The sequence below is a fragment of the Acipenser ruthenus genome, chromosome 13 (assembly GCF_902713425.1).
Source record: "Acipenser ruthenus chromosome 13, fAciRut3.2 maternal haplotype, whole genome shotgun sequence".
Classification (NCBI taxonomy): Eukaryota; Metazoa; Chordata; class Actinopteri; order Acipenseriformes; family Acipenseridae; genus Acipenser; species Acipenser ruthenus.
The window spans coordinates 34,252,631-34,272,995 of NC_081201.1; the positions used below are offsets into that span (position 1 = coordinate 34,252,631).

General features: G+C 36.1%; 1 protein-coding gene across 5 annotated transcripts in view; it reads right to left on the reverse strand.

Moving 5' to 3' along the window:
• Positions 1–443: 443 nt before the first annotated feature.
• The window catches only part of LOC117418037 (carbohydrate sulfotransferase 15-like), a 36,729-nt gene continuing 16,807 nt past the window's right edge, over positions 444–20,365 (reverse strand). For all 5 annotated transcript variants that reach the window (XM_034030563.3, XM_034030566.3, XM_058985195.1 and 2 more), the window contains 7 exons: positions 11,084–11,734; positions 10,083–10,422; positions 7,292–7,435; positions 5,198–5,357; positions 4,029–4,185; positions 2,336–2,483; positions 444–914 (listed from right to left, as the gene is read on the reverse strand). In XM_034030563.3, coding sequence (XP_033886454.2) covers positions 712–914; positions 2,336–2,483; positions 4,029–4,185; positions 5,198–5,357; positions 7,292–7,435; positions 10,083–10,422; positions 11,084–11,551 — 1,620 coding nt within the window. In that variant the 5' untranslated portion in view covers positions 11,552–11,734 and the 3' untranslated portion in view covers positions 444–711. The remainder of the gene's footprint in view (positions 915–2,335; positions 2,484–4,028; positions 4,186–5,197; positions 5,358–7,291; positions 7,436–10,082; positions 10,423–11,083; positions 11,735–20,365) is intronic.

Below are 20,365 nucleotides of genomic sequence, written 5' to 3' on the forward strand. Positions count from 1 at the left end.
AGCTAATTAGTCCAAGTTCTTACCTTTCAAATGAGCCGTTGATGAGTACTCTAGAGCTGGAGAAATTATGTTTGAAGTGGCAAGTGTCAGTGAAACTGGAGTAAACAGAGCCGAAATGGCAGCTTCCATGTATGGGGTGATCAAGTGTTAAAAAAAGCACAAATGTTTTAACAAGTGTTTTTTTCTCGGCTTTAATGTAAATCGTGTATTTCTTTTCCTGGATTTAACAAAACGTATGCTAAGAAAAGGGGGCGGCATATAAGTTTGCGCACCACTGCTACATATTTAACAAGAATACATTTGTGATCAGAAATCAAATAACTGGTCTAAAGGCACATATATTTTTTATTTGAGGAACCACTGTGAAATATATATATATATATATATATATATATATATATATATATATATATATATATATATATATAGTATTTTATTGAGTAAAAAAAAAAAAAAAAAGAAAAAGAAAACTGGTTTAACTTCACTTGCTATATGAAATATGGCAGATCCAGTAAATGAACCCAGATAAGTCTCATGTGCCTTTATTTCTGTACAACTTAGAGAACTGAAATAATAGTCAAACAATTCCCTGTAGCACAGTTTGGGTTGGGGTTATGTTATAAACAAAACAAATAAAATCGCAAAACTAATGATTTTAGAATTTGTGTTTTTGTTTAAATGATCGGTATTTGCTTTCTGTACAGACTGTTTTTACATGAACTTTGATTTTTTTTCCCAGAGGAAAGAGTCATTCTTAAACTCTTGAGCGAGTTTGGCATTGAAAGGAGTGTAGAAGTCTCTGAGAATCTCCCTAGTCACAGGTAACATTGGCCCCAGGTTTTTGTCCGCTTGTCTTCTGGTATTTGACGCTGGGCTTTTTGTAATTTCCGCCTCCTTTTGCTCGGTCAGAGGCCCTATATAATTCGAAACAAAAGCACCACAAAAAAAATAAAAAGTTAGCAGACAGAAACACAAGATTACAGCCAGAACAATTATAATCTTAATGACCAAAGAAAAAAAAAAAGAAAAACACACAAACACAAAAAAGAAAACCACAGAGGAATTCAAAACAGTGATTGTGTAAAATAAATACTGGTCTCGTTTGCTGTACTTTACTATGGTTACATCTTTAAAAGTGCCTTTCATGTAACCCTATTTAAATTATATGATTGACCTTGGAGTTGAAATGCCACAGAAATGTAGTGTTAATCTGGCCTCAATATTTAGTTCATATTTAATAATTCTGATTAAAAAGAAATGAAGAACATTTGTGAACATTTTAGTGAGCTAGTTTAAGTTTATACACTACCCTTTAAAATAAAGTGTGACCAAAATAGGCTGCAAGTGAACTGGATCATACTGTATGATTCATTACACAGTACATTCCTCATAATAAGTATTCATAGTATCAATCAATCAATCTTTATTTTATATAGCGCCTTTCATAGAGGACCACCATCACAAAGTGCTTTACAAGATAGTGAGGAACAATTGCATAATACATTAAATACAGTGAAATTCAGGGCAAAGTACATTAAATACAAATAGTAAAAAAAAACAATGCAAATACATTAAATACAGGCATATTACATTACATTAGTAATACTTTGATTTTATGTTTTTATTGCCCAAATTATAAATCTTGTGAAGCCATGTGCATACTGTATGAGTAGCTTTTAATGACTTGACACCTAGTTTTGCATGTGGCCCAGACAGAAGAAAATAATTTCCATCCCATTGAGCCAGCTCGGAATTTTATTTATTTATTTATTTATTTTAAATCACAGCCTCTGCTAAATTAATATAACTTGAGAAAGATAAGATGCATTGGCTGGTTTACAGGCTTTATAATCCCAGGTTTATAAAACAGTGAAGGTAATTTAATTTATACAGATAAAGCAATAAGAACCACTATAGCTTTAAAAACTAAACAATGTGTTTCAGCGAATGAACCTGTAAGTGAGGAGAACGCTGCAGCTCCTTCTACAGAAGCAACTCCATTTTTTTAAAGCTGTAGCCAGGACTAGACTGTGGTATTTGTGTCCTGCCTTATAACGAGGATGCAAGTGTTAGTGTACTGGGAATGGGAGCCATGACTATACTGCAGTATAGCCAGCTCTACGGTATAAATGGAGGCCTTTTGGTGAGACAGCACTGTATGCATTTACAGCTTTGCAATTCTCTTTGTAACCCACATAAAACACACATAAGTGCTAGTAGATGGACCCTATTCATCACGAGTAAGACTTCCATCATCAAGATAACAAAGAGGACAAATTAATTCATAACCCCCACCCCCGTCTATAAACATACTTGCTTGAGTAAATATACTTACCTAAGCTGAGAAAGTCAAATACTTTGTGCATAGTGTATTTACAATTGGTGGCATGATCTTCCAGACGAAGCACTAACATTTGGTTTCTGTCAAAAACGGTCAGCCAGTCCAATATATAAACAATGTAAAGTCCAACTTGCAATCTCACCTGAAAAACATTAGCACATATAGGTACACTTAATGTTAGTGTTTGTTGGCATGCATATAGCAGGCTCCTTATATTGTGCAGTATGAAGGGGTGGCAAGAGGATATACCTTTTGATAGCAAATGGGAAAAGATATTGGGACCAGTTTTCAAAACCTTTTAGTTTTAGCACACCCAATGAAGTTATCATACCAGAAGTAAACAACTCTGAAAGTAGTTTTATTGTATTCCTTCAGAAAAATAAAATGCCCTTATAACATGAACATTTTTCTATATAGTGGCTAAAAGTAATTACAATGCAGTGCTCTCTTGGTACTTCTTTATATTAATAAATTCACCTTCTGACTATGTTCAGGACTAAGTTCAATTATACTATATCGGGTGATCACTTGAGAAAAGATGCAATGTCATTCATGTAGCAAACTGATTTGGTAATTGTAGCTCAGAATTGCATCTATATCCTGTAGGGTGTAAATCACCAATGAAATCTGGAAAACCAAATTAGTTCTGCAGAAATTGTTCTTGTCTGATTTGTTTTGCTTTTGACTGAGTATACTATAAAATGCATAGGAACAAGTAAGCAGAATAGTATTGTATGATGCCTGGAGGCTACCTAAGCTTGTATAAATCAAATCTTTATTTGCATGTACACTTTGCAATGCTTCAATGAACAGTGAATGTATGAAATACACGGTAAGCAGTTTCTACTTATTTAAATACAGTTGCAAAAATATACCTGGCTACAACTGAAGAATGCTAGGTTATGTAGTGCATGTTTGGATTGTGGCTATACAAAAATTAAAATTAACGAAAATAATTTGGAACCGGGCATACTGTACCATTCAATGTTTTATGTTTTTAAATCTGACTTGTTCCAGTGAAGATTTAATCAAGCCTTAATGTTTTAAAAGTGTAGCGGTCAAGGCTAGATTCTCCAAGACAATTTTTTAAGAAAGGAAAAACACACCTAATAAAAGTTACCAAACCAGCAATACACACAACAATCTAGGGACTTATAAATAATCTTAACGTGTTTCTTATTCTTTTAAGGATTTTAACTGGTGTTTTTTTTTTTATCTTAGAGATCCCGGTCCAATAAAAGGTTCATTCCTGTTGCCTTTCTTCATTCCTGTTCCACTTGTCAGTTCCTAGGCTCAGATGCATGCTGTATGCCAAGTCTTACTTGGGGTTGCTCTGCTGGCATAGCCTTTCACCTCTCTAACACAGGCTGTGGTACCAAGCTAGCCAGCTTGTTTACTGAGTGCCCATTTTAGACTGGCATCTACGGAAAGCAAACCATCAGCAAGAGCTCACAACAACGGTGACCTCTAGGCCCGATTTAACCTACATTGGCATTTGACTTCTTTGTGTTTTTAATGTGCTGCCAGTTTAGTGTTTATATATAGTGTTGACTACAGAACCCAGCTCTGCCAGTCTAAAATTAAAATAGCTTCCAAAACTGGCATCAGTCAAATAGCAGCTTATCGTGCTGCTTGACCACGGGGGTTGACAGCAGCAAGACGGATAATCGCTGGGTTGCCAACTCACAGGCATGGCGTTGTTGAGGGTGGTGTTGTACACACAGGATTTCATTGAGTATTCCAAGATGCAGCTTTCAAACAGCTGCAGGGACTCGGACACTTTCTCATGGAAATCATCTGCCGATTTGTTGGCGATCCCAAAGTAAAGGTAATCCGAGTACAGCCTACAAAAGAGATGCATAGAACACAATATTTTAGATTGGGCGTGCATGGCAACAGACTGGCATTAGTTTGTTTTTGAATCACATGCTGTACTAATTTCAGGAATGTTTCATACTTGATTAATGGATGTGTCATACAGCACATCCTGTCGATTTGGTTAGTTTCATAATATCCCCATATGGAATAAATGTCCCCAGCAGGAACCATACAGTCTGTGTTTCATTTTTAGCTGTGTAGATTCTCAAAGCTCTTCACTGCAAATCATCATTTTTGTTTTCAGAAATAAATAAATGCACTCAATAAAGTTATCAAACCAGAATAGTTGAGCATTTAATTTAGGGGATTGTAATAGTCTTAAATGGTTTCTTATTCGTTTGGAAATGCAATGGCTTCTTTGCTCTGTGGCACTGGTCCACATGTTATTGGATATTTGTGTGGAAATCCTGTGAGTTACTACTCTAGTTAGCATTATTTTAGGTTTTTGTAATTCCACATACTAAATTACTAAATAATAATACAACAATATTGTGGCTTATCATTTGGGGTTCCCTTTCTTGATAATTGCAATAGCCGCGTGTCAGTGTCTGTTTTGGGTTTTCCAGCAATACAAAGAACTATATTCATAAAGCATTAGCATGCTGGGCAGCAGTGTGGAGTAGTGGTAAGGGCTCTGGACTCTTGACCGGAGGGTCGTGGGTTCAATCCCAGGTGGGGGACACTGCTGCTGTACCTTGAGCAAGGTACTTTACCTAGATTGCTCCAGTAAAAAACCCAACTGTATAAATGGGTAATTGTATGTAAAAATAATGTGATATATTGTAACAATTGTACGTCGCCCTGGATAAGGGCGTCTGCTAAGAAATAAATAATAATAAAATGCATAGGACTTTGATACATTTCCTGGCACGTTAACATATTGGGAATACAGCTGTAGTTACAAAAAAATATATCTTTAAAAATCCATTCATCCCATCTGTTGCATAGTCATTTTTAAAAACAAGTGTGAGGTCTAACCTCTCCACAGGGTCTCTCAGCATGATTATAAACTTGGCATTTGGCTGAACAGCGTGAATAAAGTCCTGGATTAAAAATGGTGGTTCCCCTTTGGCAGTTGCATTTTCATAGAAATAGGCCCACGCATTGTTATCCCACAATGTAGAAGCACTTGCCTCGCCTGGAAAACAAAACCAGTCAATACTAGTTACTTTTTTAATTGCAAAAAAAATTGTAATAAAAATACAATGTAGAAAATTGACACTAAAGTTACGTTTGCAAATTACCAAAACTAAAAACTGAAGTCTCTGTGGAACAAGAATCCAACAAAGACATGTGCGCTGGCTATAGTGTTGCATTTAGAGAGTTATTAAACATGTTGTACTGTTTAGTGTTGTTTGTGACGTTTACATCCGCTGTTCGTATCCAAATAACACTGGCTTCTACTTCTGTGTGCACTAAAACCATCATCTTCTCATTTTGCTAGTTCAACCAGAAACTGCTTTTTTGTAGTTGTTTTATCTGGATACAGACAGTGGATGTTGAGAAGCTATAAAAAAGTATTCACGGTCGATCTAATGTGCAGCAATGATATCTGCTACGATGTGTCAGGTTTTATTCCCCAGCTGATTTATGACTCAGGGTAACACATCAGGCACTGTATTACCAGTAAATTAACATTTCAACAGTATTAACAGGTTAAATGAAAGTTGATGATATATGAAAATGGGTTTCTTAGAAAAAAGCCTATAAAAGCCACCTCATCACCTCATGTCTCTCTTCATAAGTCATTTTGAAAGTACGGGAAGTATGACATTATATATGGTGTCTAAATGCACACCTAACATTTTCACAATAGTTCACATTCTATTTATCATGGCACTGATTTTTGTGTTACACCATTAATAATACTGTCCGGTATTCAAATGTAATTTAACAGCAGATGAGTTGTATATTTATTTAGCAGGTGCTGGCAAAAAAAAAAAAAAAAGAAGCATAATCCATTATTTTGAATTAATAATTGCTTCAGTATTTCTGATTTTCCTTTTTATTTAGTTTTCTTATGTAAACAACCTCCATGTTTGAACCAATGTTTTAATTACTCTTATAAGATGAGTTACTAATTGAATTAGTATTTGTATCAATCAACTCTTCTTCAGCCCTCATGTTGAAGAAACATCAATATTCACAAAGAGGACCTATTACATGCTAACTGTGGGAACAGGATTCCTTTAATTGTGCTGCTCATTGCTTCACATTAGGAAGTGTGGTTCTAACATTGACATTTCTTAAGCATGCCTTTGAGGCTCCCTGGTATTGTGCACCAATTAAAGGTGCTTGGTGTGTAATCAGGCCTACAGTCTGATTACACAGTCACACAGTCGTATCCTGCTTACCACACGCTTACACCACAATGCTAAGCCTCCCAACTCTGTGTCTACCAAAGCATAACAATCGTTAATAATTAGGAGGACTTTGGCATGTTCTCTGATCAGATGGATAATGTATTAAAGTGGGAAATAAACCAGCAAGCAAGCCATCTGGCGAATTACTCCTGGGAATTCAAAAAGCAATTGTCTGACTCATATCAGTCCTTAATCAGAGTGCCGTGTAGAGAAAGAGAGAGTGTTGTATGTCTTTTACAAACATCTATCTATCTGATTTCATTATTCAAATAATATGTTTATTTCAAGTCTCCAGAGATAATAAAAATTACATTGGTTGCTGGTGGCCATTATGGTGTGATTACTAGTAAAACAAAAAAAAGCAAAAATGTATGTAGTTATACCTTGTAATTAGGGCCAGAAAATGTTACCTTACCATTAAAGGTATCAAGAGTTTAACCATTGTCTTTTTGTCTGTTTTCAGGTTTTTTTCTTATTATTAGAGGAGTAATTTATAGAGGTTTGATAGATTTCGGACTGGAGATGGTGGCCTTCATAACGAATACATGGGGTGTTCTTAATATTGAAGATTACTTTACATTGCCATTAAGGGAAGCAAATCCTTTTTACTGAGGTGGTCTTATAGCAAGGTTTTACTGTACAGCCTTCACATATTTTTAAAGGAAATTAAATAAACAAAAAACATAAATAAATACCAGTGTATATTTACCAATGATGATGTTGCGTTTGTGCTGGCTTCTGGATGCATTGAGCTGTGAGCGATCCTGAATCTGGTAGGCTGCTAGATCAAACAGATCCAGGTAGTCCTCCACTGGGTACCTGTCATGGAACCCCTCGCTCAAGCGAATTATACCTGTGCCAAAAAACAAAGCATTGTCTTTGTGAGGGACCAAAAAAAACATGATAACTGAGGATTTCCTTACTTTAGCCTTCTGCCATCAGAGTTGTTAAGTCAAGGAACTATTTTATCCTTTTGATGCTGATGAATACTCATTAAAAAGATGTAATTGATGATTAAGGGAGCTCAGAAATGTGTTTAACTTTGTGTGACAGAGATCGAATGAGTCTTAGTGTTAGATCTCCCTCTCGACCTGTGAGAGCACGGTGTACGAGGAACAGAGTACCCTTAATGAAATGGCACGACAATTTATTCCGTAGGGTAGATGGAAGTCGGTCAGTTCGGAAGGGGGTGGAGCTATGGCACCCGAGCTCAGTGACCCAGACGGTAAGCGGCGTGGCATCCGAGGACTGGAGGAGCGGATGCGCTCGTTAACCTTGGGGTCATGGGCGAGGGTATACATAGGGGGCATGGCTTGAGTGATCTGTTCCTTTGCATATGGTTAACTTATATAACCAAGAAGGAGCCCGTATTGTGGAATCGACCGTGAGTGTTTCGTGTCTGTGTCCTAACACTGTGTGTCTTGTGTGTTGTTTTCTCACTAAAGATTACTGAGCACGATCCGGAGCTGCAGCCGCAGGCCAGCGAAAAACCCGGACTTCACCACTCACCTTTTCACTACCGGAACTGTCTTTGTGTTTGCACCTTTTAGCACTTGAATCACGCACTGTCTTTGTGTTTGTGTTTAGTGTGGGTGTCTGAACGGGACTTTGGGGTTGCGGGTCAAACCCGTAGGATTATAATTAGAAGTGATAATACACGCCGCTGTATCACTTCCAGCACTATTATTATTTACAGGTTTTGCCTTGAGGCTCTGGACATTTATTAAATTAAATAAACACCCTTGCACCTGTACCAACGTCTGTCTGTGTGATTATTCTGCACTGCACTCACCTGCACGTCATTACCACTTTGCCACACTTTGAAATTGTCTTTTAAAAAAATACTGCAATTTGCAATAGTCAAATAAATGCACACAGGCTGAAGTGCTTTATGTTGGTCACAGGAAAACTGTGTTTGGTTTCTTATTATTGTTTGCCATGACCACAGTAACAAATACTTCCTATCTTTCAACTTTTTTGGCTCTTACAAACTGCAGTTATTGACATGTATATTCATATATGATCACAATCCCACAAAGAACCAAGGGCGATTCCCTAGTTAGGCTGTCCACAGACCCTGCAATGAAATCTTGAACCACATAACAAATCTGGGCAAATGTTACCCCACAAAAAATATTGCCAATTAACTATTAAACTATGTGCATGTTGTTACTACAGTTCAAAAATCCACTTTAATTTTATTAATACATTTTAAATAAAGTATATTGTGTTAAGAAATATTTATAAATTGATGGTTTGTGACCATAGTTAACAGTACTACAAAGAATATACAAGACTATTTTCCAATTCACATTCCTATTACTGAGATGTTCTTTCCATTCCTTTGGGGTAATTTCTCATTAGACTGTTATTTATTAATAAACCGCAAAGAAGGGGATAGTGTACTGCCAATGTTAGTTTAAACATTAGTCTTGTGATATGTCATAAAACATCTGACCACTCCAGGATGGAAAGCACATGAAATGCGGTTCATATTTAAATAATTCTCCGTTCTATTTCTAGGAAAGTGTCACAGTGTTCTTTCCAAGAATCTAGTGTGGGGAGTTTCCAATTCCCAGTTTTGCAAGGTCAGAGTTTAGATGTTTCCGAAAGCAATGGAAGTCATCATGCTAGTGGTAAAAGAAGCATCGGGACATTAGTTCTTAGTCAGGATTTGCCTAAATCTGGTCAGGGAGTAAACTCTATCCTTACTCTCCCCTCTGCACACCCACCCACCCACATTTCATAATGCAATCAAATACAAAATAGATGACACCAGCATACCCCCTGTTTTCAAAGCAGCTATATTTGGAGAGCAAGAGAGAGAGAGAGAGAGAGAGAGAGAGAGAGAGAGAGAGAGAGAGAGACTTTGAGATACATAAACTAATCTTTGCTGCCAAGTAAATACAAAGCCTCTGATCTTTCTAAAGTCTGTTTATGTTGATCACGACTTAATGAGACTTTGGAGTTTCCCATGAACTTTGACAAAGTCATATCTTTTAAATGAGACACAGAACATGTATTGCTTTGTTTTATAATTAATATGTTATTCACTGTTAGTTCTTAAAGTAAAACTAGAGGTCGTCTAAGGTTTTGTGAAGCTAGACAGGGGTGGGTTTAACTTCATTTTAAATTAGACACCCATTAAAATTCCCATCGGCTCCATTTTAATCTATGTTTTAGGTCAACCATGAAAAGCATTATTCAATTAAAGACCCTCTACAGAACCTAATTGACCAGAGTCAAGAGGTTTAAAAGAGGATTAACCATCAACTCTTATCTGTTGGATATGTCCACCAGGACATGATTCATTAGTTCCAGCAGTGGATTTGTAGGTTAATATAGCAAATTAACAGTGCACACATTATTACCCACTTTTCAATAGAAAGCCATGTCTACATCTATTGTTTAACCATTTTAGTGTAACTTAAACAAAACAATGCTTCAACATCACTGAATAAAACATGTTCTTGTTTTTTTTTTGTTTTTTTTCCACTTACCAAACCGTTTCCTGGTCCACCAATGTGGCTCTTTGAAAGTGGTAAACCTAACGTCCGGATGCAATCTCAGCCTGTCGTAAAGGTCTGTGGTTCCACATTTCGGTTGCCCTATAATGTAGAAGTATGGCAGACAGCGAAAGCGATAGTACTTGTTTCCTTGACGGTACAAGTGTTCCCGGAAAGCATTTCTCAGATAATCAAACACTGTTCGAAAACGCTTTGAATAAAGTGCATATAAGTTGGTCCCATAAGGATCAGCAGTGCTATTCCCTGTGTATTCTTCATACCAACATGGGTTTTTAACATTTGGAAGGAATGTGGATGGAATGACTGAAAACATCTGTAAAGTAAATGACAACATTTTACAAACATTGCAGAGGTTAGGACATTTTTTAGCATTAAAAAATCTACAGGATGTACACTGCAACTTATTGAAAAAAACACTGCTGTAATGTTTACTGAGCTCTGCTGGAAAAAGCTTTGGCAGCTGCTGAAGAGTCATTCCTTGCAGTGAAAATAAAGTGCACTTGCTGGGGCTTCAAAAAGAAGAAGAAGCTGAGCTAAACAAAGAGGTCAGAAAACATATTTTCATCAAATCATATTTCTACTAGCTTTCTAACAGCATCTGAACTGAAATGTAAGCTTGACAGATCAGGCAGAAGACATATTATTTTTAATCTCACTCTGTATATCAATCTGCATTATACAAAATACCCCTTATAAAAGATGCATAGTACAGTATCATTGGAAAGCATGGGAAAACTGCAAACATACAGGGCAAACATTTCTAAAGTTGAAGAAAAAGGGAGAGTATATTTAATTTTTTTGTTTTTTTGATTTTCTATAGTTATATATTTCTGTGTGAGTGTAGTAACCCTGTGCTGCATTACTGACTGTGACTTTTACACATAAAGCACATTTCAGAGCTCTCCACATCTAAATTAAGGCCTAATTCATAAAATATTTTTGGAGACAAAGAAAAGCTTTCTATATATACTCACATGTTGCTCATATTTTATAAGGTCCTTTAAATCCGGCAGCTGCCTGGTGCTAAACTCTATGTTTGATGTTATAGTTTTTATAACTAATTTCATGTTGGTGGAATCCCTTACAGTTGACAGATTGAAAGGGAAGGACAAGTCAGTCTCGTGACTGTTCAATAAGCCTGGGTTATTTAAGGTGCTATATTGGTATGGCGAAGGGGTAATCAAGAGACCCTTCTTGTCTCCAGTGAGTATGTATGAAGCCATCACCAGAGACATCACAGTCAGCCCCAACCCAATGCTGTACACTTTTGCTTTCCTGAAACAAGACAGCCCACCCCATCTTCGATAGTTATCCCTCCTGACTTCTAGAACTGCAAACAAATTCATCTGGTTGTTGTTATCCACATGGAACAAGAAAGGCCTCTTCTGGCAGTCCTCTGAATCCGAGCTGAGTAAAGTGTATTTGTAGTCCATCTCGGTCATCTTCTGGGCCGAGTTTGGTCAGTAAGTGGTGTCTCGGTCCACAGGAGAGCCTCTGGATGTTACAGTGGGCTGGAGGCTGTGTTTGAATGCACAAGCTGCTTCTTCCATTTGTTAACTCATTTAACTGTTTAAATTACAGATCTTCCCAACCGTAGCATCTTTGTCTGAATTCAGCCTGCTCTCCTGAAAAAAAAGAACAGAAGTTCAAATTAGATATGTTTTCTAGTTCAGCAAGGAAAAGATTATAAAACAAAGGCTTAAAGAGAATTGGTGACACTGTCTGGGTAGACTTCCGGAAGTATGTATCATTCTAGATGTATCACCAAGCTTCAAAATACAGACTGCACACTTTGATAAACAAAGGATTTGATTCAAATCAGAACATATGGTCCTGCAGATCCTGCAAAAGATCAACAGACAAGTGGCTTCAAAGGAATATTTAGAAGTCTACTGAAAGACGTTCAGATATAAAGCACCAGTAGCATATGGTTGCGGCTCATTATTTGTGCATGTTGAGTAATTTGCATTGCTTTAAGCTTACATAGGCTGCAGTGCAAAATAATTGCCTGGCTGCTAGGCAATTTGGATTTTGAAGCCCCAATTGTTTGCACTGCAACTGTCAATACATCAGCCCAGTAGTATTTTTTATTGAATTTTGTAACTTCTGAATAAACAAAGTATTTTTTTTTTTACTTTTCAAAAGTATTTGTTTAATTTTGTCTGGTACTTAAAGCTCAGATATTAGTATCTTTGAACCAAAAAAAGGTATATAAAATAAATTATGAAGTGACATTTTAATCTTTGTATTTAAATTAAATGTATTTACATTGAACTGGGAACCTTCAATCCTGCTTTTTCTAAGATACAATAATTAATTGAAATACTTATAACTGTGTTTGAACTAAATCTTCCCCTAGACATATTTAAAATTAAATTGTAAAATGTAACTCCCACTCATATACTATTTTCATATTTTGAAATGCGAAGAATTTCTGAAATGAATAAAAGGAACAATGCAGTTGCAGGAAGAACAACTCTATATTTTTATACCATAAAAACTTTCTGTTCCTCTCTGTTTGCCTTTTTTACTCGTTCTTTGTGTAGCATTTAGTATTTGGCGATATGAGTGGCTGTACATAAATTAGATTTTTTTTTCCCAACATTATGCCACTGGATTTTTAATATCCACAGAGGACATTGGTGCAGTGTCTCATCAAACAGTCACACCTCCCACACACCATGCTGGTGCATTGTTTAATCTCAGTTCTGACTCAGTGAAAAATAAAATCACACCACCATCATACAGCAGATCCCAGATGGTACAGTACAGCTGGAGGCATTTTTTTTTTTATTATCATAGCATACTGTCCTTCCATTTGTCATAGTATTCCACCATTCAACAGCACTTATGCTATACTCCCAGCAGGGGGCACTGGGGAGCAAAAAAACGAAATACTTGAGGAAATGGGCAAAGTGTTGTTGATCAGTCTGCTGCACACCAGCATTCACCTAATGCTGCGATCCATTAAATATGTTTAAAATGAAAGGAAACATGTCTCAACTCTAGAGGATGATGAAAAAACAATACAGTACTCTGAACCTTTTCATAATGAAACTGAGGAGATATTAATCATCTTGCCACAAAGCATGAATTATAGTTACCCAATCCTAATTAAACCCCTTGTGACTTTCACAGAATCCTGTTGGGACTGATGAAGAAGTGAGGTGTGTTTTAATGACATTTCTGAAGAATAGCAACTCACAAGCTCTTAAGGCCAAGCTGTTTGTTAGTCAACAATCAACTCATTCACCAGGACATCAATTGCAAATTTATAATCAGGAATATGAAAATATATCTTGCAAACCTCATAAAATGAAAAGGACAGTAAAAAAAAAACAACTCACAAGTAGTTATTACTACAAATACACTTTACAGTGTTGATGGGTTTTCTCTTATAAAAGTGTACCACGGTTATTTAGCATGATATTTTTGCAGTTTTGCCATGCTTTTTCCATGGTTATACAGTGCATTTTCCACAGCTTACGCAGGTTTGTCATGTTTATTAATATTCTTTACCATACCTCCCACATTCGTTCTAATGCTTACCTCTAATGCTTTACCATGTCTTATTACACTTTGCTGTGCTTTTACTATAGGAAACTTTTATTAGGGTTTAGCAGGATAGAATACAAATACATCATCCATTGCTCACACCAAAGCAGCAGACTTTAATTTTCTCCCACAGAAGAAAGCTCTGTTAATGCACCTAAAAGCTGACCTCTACGACCACCTCATTTGTTTTTTCTTACATTATTCAGTCCTGTCGTTTTTGTACTAATTGTTCCCAGTTGTGCAGTGATTATTTTCCGCTGCTGGGGATGCATTTCCAAGCATTATAGGAGGCTGTGTGGTCCAGTGGTTAAAGAAACAGGCTTGTAACCAGGAGGTCCCTGGTTCAAATATCAGCTCAGCCACTGACTCATTGTGACCCTGAGCAAGTCACTTAACCTCCTTGTGCTCTGTCTTTTGGGTGAGACGTTGTTGTAAGTGACTCTGCAGCTGATGCCTAGTTCACACACCCTAGTCTCATATCTTGTAAAGTGCTTTGTGATGGTGGTCCACGATCAAAAGTGCTATATGATGATGATTATTATTATACATTGTTTTCAATTGTGATGAATCTTGGTTAGGATATTAGAATCAGGGGCACTCTTTTTTTAACTATGATTTACTAAACTTTGCAATGCTTTTATCATGGTATACAGCAATTAACTTTTATAAGGATAATTAGGGCGGAATGTTAGTAATCTAGTATGTTTTTTTTGTTTTGTTTGTTCTTTTATTTTCCAGAAAAAGTCATGTGAAATGTTTTACCGATTGAACTTGGTTGCACTCCAGTCAAGAACAAGCTGTGCCAATTGACACAAATACTGTGGTACAGACTGCAGGGCAATCTGTAATTAAAAACAAAAGAACGCCAGGGGACACCAAGACAGCAGAACGCTTGCTTAGATATTAACATTTGTACTTCCAATGAAGAGAAACAACTCAGCAGTTTAACCAAACCCTTAGTTGACTCTCACTGTGGGATTTGTTTTTGGCTCAAATAGTCATTTGTATTTTTTCCACAGGGAAACTTTTAATGCTAAGCTTTAGGGTTAAACCCTGTTAATGAATACTGATTATTTTTTCCTTAACAGCTACACTCCTAGCAACACTCAAAACAAACTGATTGCCTATTTTAAGGTGTTCTGATTTTCAGGATATGCGCATAGAAATAGTAATCATAACAGTAAAGCATGAAGAAAAAAAATAACTTTACAGGGCTGGCTCTGAATGTTTAGAAAGCTGATTGTGCCACATTCACAAGCTCGCAATTTGTAGTGAAAGTTGTCTTTGGCTAATCAAATAACTGCATTTTTGGAGGTTAGAGTGCCAAAGCAGTCTACTTACAATAATAATAATAATAATAATAATAATAATAATAATAATAATAATAATAATAATAATAATAATAATACTTACAGTAGGCTGTGAGAGCGAGACTAGTTACTTCCACCTAAGCAGCTCAACAATGTGTGAGGACCCCCCTGAACGTAAGGGGGTGCGGAGGTACAATAAATGTGTGAACATGAAGAACTAGGGTTAAAAACTTGTGAGAATTCTGATGAAGTGGTGACATAAATTAAGTTAACACCATTCAAGAACATGGCAATGGTTGTCACCTCCTGTCTTTTTAAAAGTGCTTACACCAGTTTCTTCCCTAACGTGCTGAAACCTGCATAAATTATAAATAACTATCAGAGGCACAAAGGAACTGGTTACCCTGTATTTACAAACTAGAAAAGTAGTCACCTTACAAACGTTCCACTCTCATTTTTGTTAATCCAGTGATCAATGTACCATGTTACTTTACTTTTTTAACAATTATTTTTATACTGTAAATGTGCTTTTTTTTACTGGACTACTTAGAGTGTATTCATTTAGTTTAGCTTTCAGCATGTTTAGATTACAGAAGGTAATCCATGCCATGGTTTAAATCCTTGATTAACTGCAACGTGCTGCTCCATTGCCAATGTCACAATGTGGAGGCCCTGACAAGAATTTACTGTTCTTAAGTTAGGAGGTACCTTTTCTCCACCTCAGCTCCATGGGAGATAGAAAGCCCTCCTCTTAGCAGACTAGATGCAGCTGGTGTAAATGGATTACACTACAAGGAGCTGCCATTGCAGTCTACCCTGGTGCACACATCAGCAGAGTAGGGTGATAAGGGAGTAATCACTGGCAGGGAGGATGGGGGGGGGATCCTCCTTCCTCTGTGAGAGATAAGGCAAGGGTTGTCATACATCCACTAATCCTATATTTTAAACACTGCACCTTCTAGCAACTAGTACAACTTAAACCTGTGTTGTCTAGTGCCTAGAATTATGTAGGTTAATCTATTGTATTAAGTTATGATGGATCCCCACATTTTCTATGTGCCCCAGTCATATTTTTGAGATTTTTAACAGGAATATGTAAATATATACATACATGTAACTCAGGCAGATGGAAAAGGATAATCACCAGTCAGTATTTATACATCAAAATATAAAAGGATCAAGTGTGTTATTCAAGGCATATTTAGCTTGATTAGCTACTTCATTTGAATCAGGACGAATTATATTGCAGACAGAATCTTAATTTATTATTGTCTAAACATTCTTGATGGCTGAATACTGAAGCAGATTTAATATGTGCCCTGAGTGATCTAAATTGTATGCTACTGTTTAGACTAAATTTGAGGTAGCAGTAAATAGCCATAGATTTGAAAATTAAAGTTTCTAATGTACTAGATATTTAAAATATGCCCTGCAACTTTGATTTAAGAAATGCCAATGCTGAATCTTTATTGTTTTAATAGATCAGATACATTATTCATTAACTTATTTCCATCATTAAAATCAATATTACTCTTGCTAAGAGCCTAAGAATACACTTTTGATTGCCTGGATATGCATTTCTACCTGCCTGCAAGATACAAATAAATTCTAAGTGAGTGTTACTATAATAGGACTAGCTTCTTCTTATCATTAGCAGTTTTTAAATTAAAATTATTTTCTTAGCATATTAAATTGTAGGATCTATGGTAAATGATTATTGAATAGAATGCATTAGCATATGCAATAGTTGATTTATTATTATACATTCTCTGCCTTCTGCCGCTGACATTTTGCACCAAGGAGAAAAGCAATCATCTTCCTTTTTGTTTTCCAGCTTCTTTTCTTCCCCCCCTGATTGCAATTATTGATCCATTTGCTGTTTGGTTTGTCTGAAAGGTCGGCTGCTCCAGCATAGAAAAGAACTGTTTGTTATTTTGACAGTTTAATGCACAGTTTCTGTAGTAGACAACGCTACTTGATGTACAAATGAAATGTGTTAGGTTTGTTAGCACCTTAACTATACAACATCAGTGTCAACCACAAGCTAAAACAAGGAAATATACAATACACACTTGCTTTATTACACTTTACTTGAAAGACCCTTGATCCTTTTTTAAACTGACTTTTTATTTTTCAAGAATCTGTAGAATAGAAAGGTAAACTATTGCAGTAGCCTGGGATTCAGTAATAATTCCCTCCATTGGTAAACTTTAATAATAACTATAGATTCAATCAGATGTGTCAAGCTCAAGGAAAATAAAACTGGTAATGTTACTGACAGATTAATCAGCTGCTTGCCCGTTACAGTATGTACTGCTCGGTTTGTTATCTGACATACACACACATGGCTAGTCAAGCGACCCACCCTAAGTATTGAGAAACTGCAGCTGTGTGGTGTAATGGTTAGGGCTCTGGACTCTTGACTGGAAGGTTGTGGGTTCAATTCCAGGTGGGGGACACTGCTGCTTTACCCATGAGCAAGGTACTTTACCTAGATTGCTCCAGTAAAAACCCACTGTATAAATGGGTAATTATATGTAAAAAAAAAATAATAATAAAAATTAATGTAATTGTATGTAAAAATAATGTGATATCTTGTAACAATTATAAGTTGCCCTGAATAAGGGCGTCTGCTAAGAAATAAATAATAACTGGCCTTTTTAATGTGGGGCTATTTATTCATAATCTATTAAGAATTAGTCTCAATTATACTTTTTTATCCACAGTACAAAAAAACCTAAGCAGCTCAGTAGTGTATTTATTTATTCTTGTTGCATTGAATCCTACAGCTAATTTGTATATCTATGCAAGAGGAAAGCTTATTCTCTCAATAATACAATGGAAGTACTTTATAGGACTGTGAGCTTCAGAGGCGTTGCACAAGTTAGTTTCATAACCTCCACTATTCATGAGTGAAAGTGGCCAATGCTCATTTTGACTGAAGCTCTGGGGTTGTACATGCTCTCAGATGCATTCTGTGCTGTTTGGGACCACTTTCAGAAGCAAATTTAAACTTGACTTTGTAGAAAAAGAAATTCAGAAATTACTTCACTTACAACTTGTCATTTTACTAGATGGATCAACCTGATAAATCACAAATGAGGCTTGTTAAACATTGTTTTTGAAATGCAGCGTTTGCTCCAGGACTTACTGATTCAGGGTCAATTTGGCCCCTACCAAGATTTTAGGGGAACATTTTCTTTAGTAAGGGGATCAATGTTTTATGATTTATGATTTCTACAGATAGATAACTAGAACATAAGTTCTTAAGACTCCCTCTTTATCACCATTTGAAATAAAATGTTTTACGCTGTGTTTCATTACAAGTGTTGCAGCTAACAATAATGACGCATAACATACAGTACTTACAAAATAAAAGCTCACTTACAAAATTGAACAGCCACTACAGTATTTGCAAAACGGCAATAAACCTTCAGTCACAATATTTAACAGTAAGTAAGTACAGTACAGTACAGTACTTGCATCACAGCCCACTGTCTTCTTTCCTGTTGCTAACCATTGCAATCGGGGAAGAAGATCACTGATTGGCTACAGAGAATGACAAGGCCTACCAATCCCCCACTAGCAAAAGACAATGTGAGAGTGATGTTTCCTTTTCTGTTTCAGTTTATTTTCAGCATTATTTTGCAACGAAATTACATATAAATAATTGAAACACTGTAGTCACATTAAAAGTTGCGGCAACTCTAAAAAGTTGTGGTTTGTGTTAAAAGTTGCGGTTTTCAGCAGTTTTTCTTACAGTCTTTTTTATATATATATATATATATATATATATATATATATATATATATATATATATATATATATACAGTATATAGCTATATATTCATTCTTTCTGTTAGGGTATCTACTGAGATTGCTGTATGGTATGTATATATAATGATGCAAGGCTCTGAGGAAAACTGAGTAATTAAGGTTTGTGTTATTTTTTGGTTTTCTACATGCTTCAGGGGTCAGTGACTCATGTGCTTCAAGTTTTAATAATGTTTTTATAAGGTCAGTAGGTTTTTGTATGCTGCGTTTCTTTCTTAATGATACTAGGAAAAGCGTTCTTTCATAATGAGAAATGAACCAGTGTCCTACAATGACTGATGACTAATTTGTCTTGAGACAGCAGTTTTTTATAAATACTGTGTGTGTGTGTGTGTGTGTGTGTGTGTGTCTGTGTGTGTGTGTGTGTGTGTGTGTATATATTAGCTAGGTCAATATCCTTTTTGTTTGTGTAAAACACTGATAACAAATATTTCAGATTTATTTTTAATGTTTTCCAGAGCTTAACAAAGACAACAGCAAAAGCATAAACTCTCAGGGTTTAAATGTCTGCCAGTCCTATGTCGGACCAGATCCGACATTACAATTTTCCATTTCCGGTCCAATGTCGGACGTAAAACACAGGTCTCTAGTAGTTTTTTCTCCGGAAAAAGCTGAGAAAACCATTCAATGGCCGAGTGAGATCGATAGGAGCCGAGAGAAGCTGAAATAAAGGACCCTATCTCATTAATACAGATAGCCCCGGCATCACATAGATAACACGGACATAAACAAACAAGATAGCTGCTTCTGCATCCAGCGCTCAAAGAATATCACAGACGTTTGCAGAGCTTTTTTTAGATGTTATAGTAATAAAATAATGACTTGGATCGCATTATTGATGAGTTTGGTGATAAAACGAGTGATCAGGAGATGATTTATCGGTATGCACTACTATCAAGAGGTATGTGAAAAAAACAGCGAACGAGGGGTGGGGCAGGGCTGGAGATGTACTACTGAGCGTCCTGTTGATATGCAGAGCCTTTTAAACCTGTTTTACTGTGAAAAAAATATTTTTAAACAGCGCGTCTAAAATAAACTGCGCATGTGAAAATGAATTGGACCTGACGTGCCTGAGACGCGCTGAATAAATTGACCGCTAAGTGTTAATAAAGCATTATATATGGTTTATAACCATGCAATAGTCATAGACGGAATTACCTTTAAACATCCCAAAGTACAATAGGTGGCTAAAAACTGTCCCGTTTATAAAAACGTAATTCTGTCTATGGCTGTTGCATGGTTATCACCATCTACAATGTTGTATTAATATGTTATAACATAGTTATTACATATCTAGTATATATTTACAAATAGTTATAAACATTAATAAGCAGCACCTTAATATAAAGTGTTACCGTTCTATATTTAACAGCTAAAAGTTACTTATTATTGATTAAGCAATGGCTCAGTGTAAGCCAAGAATTTTCCATCTGACAGACTGACTGCCGAATGCTTTGTAGCTGAAAAGAACCCTTTTTAATGGTGTTCCTTTTTAATTAAAGTGCTGGAACAAGCTACAATTCCAGCAAATTGCACTATGATTGCAGTGTATCTAGC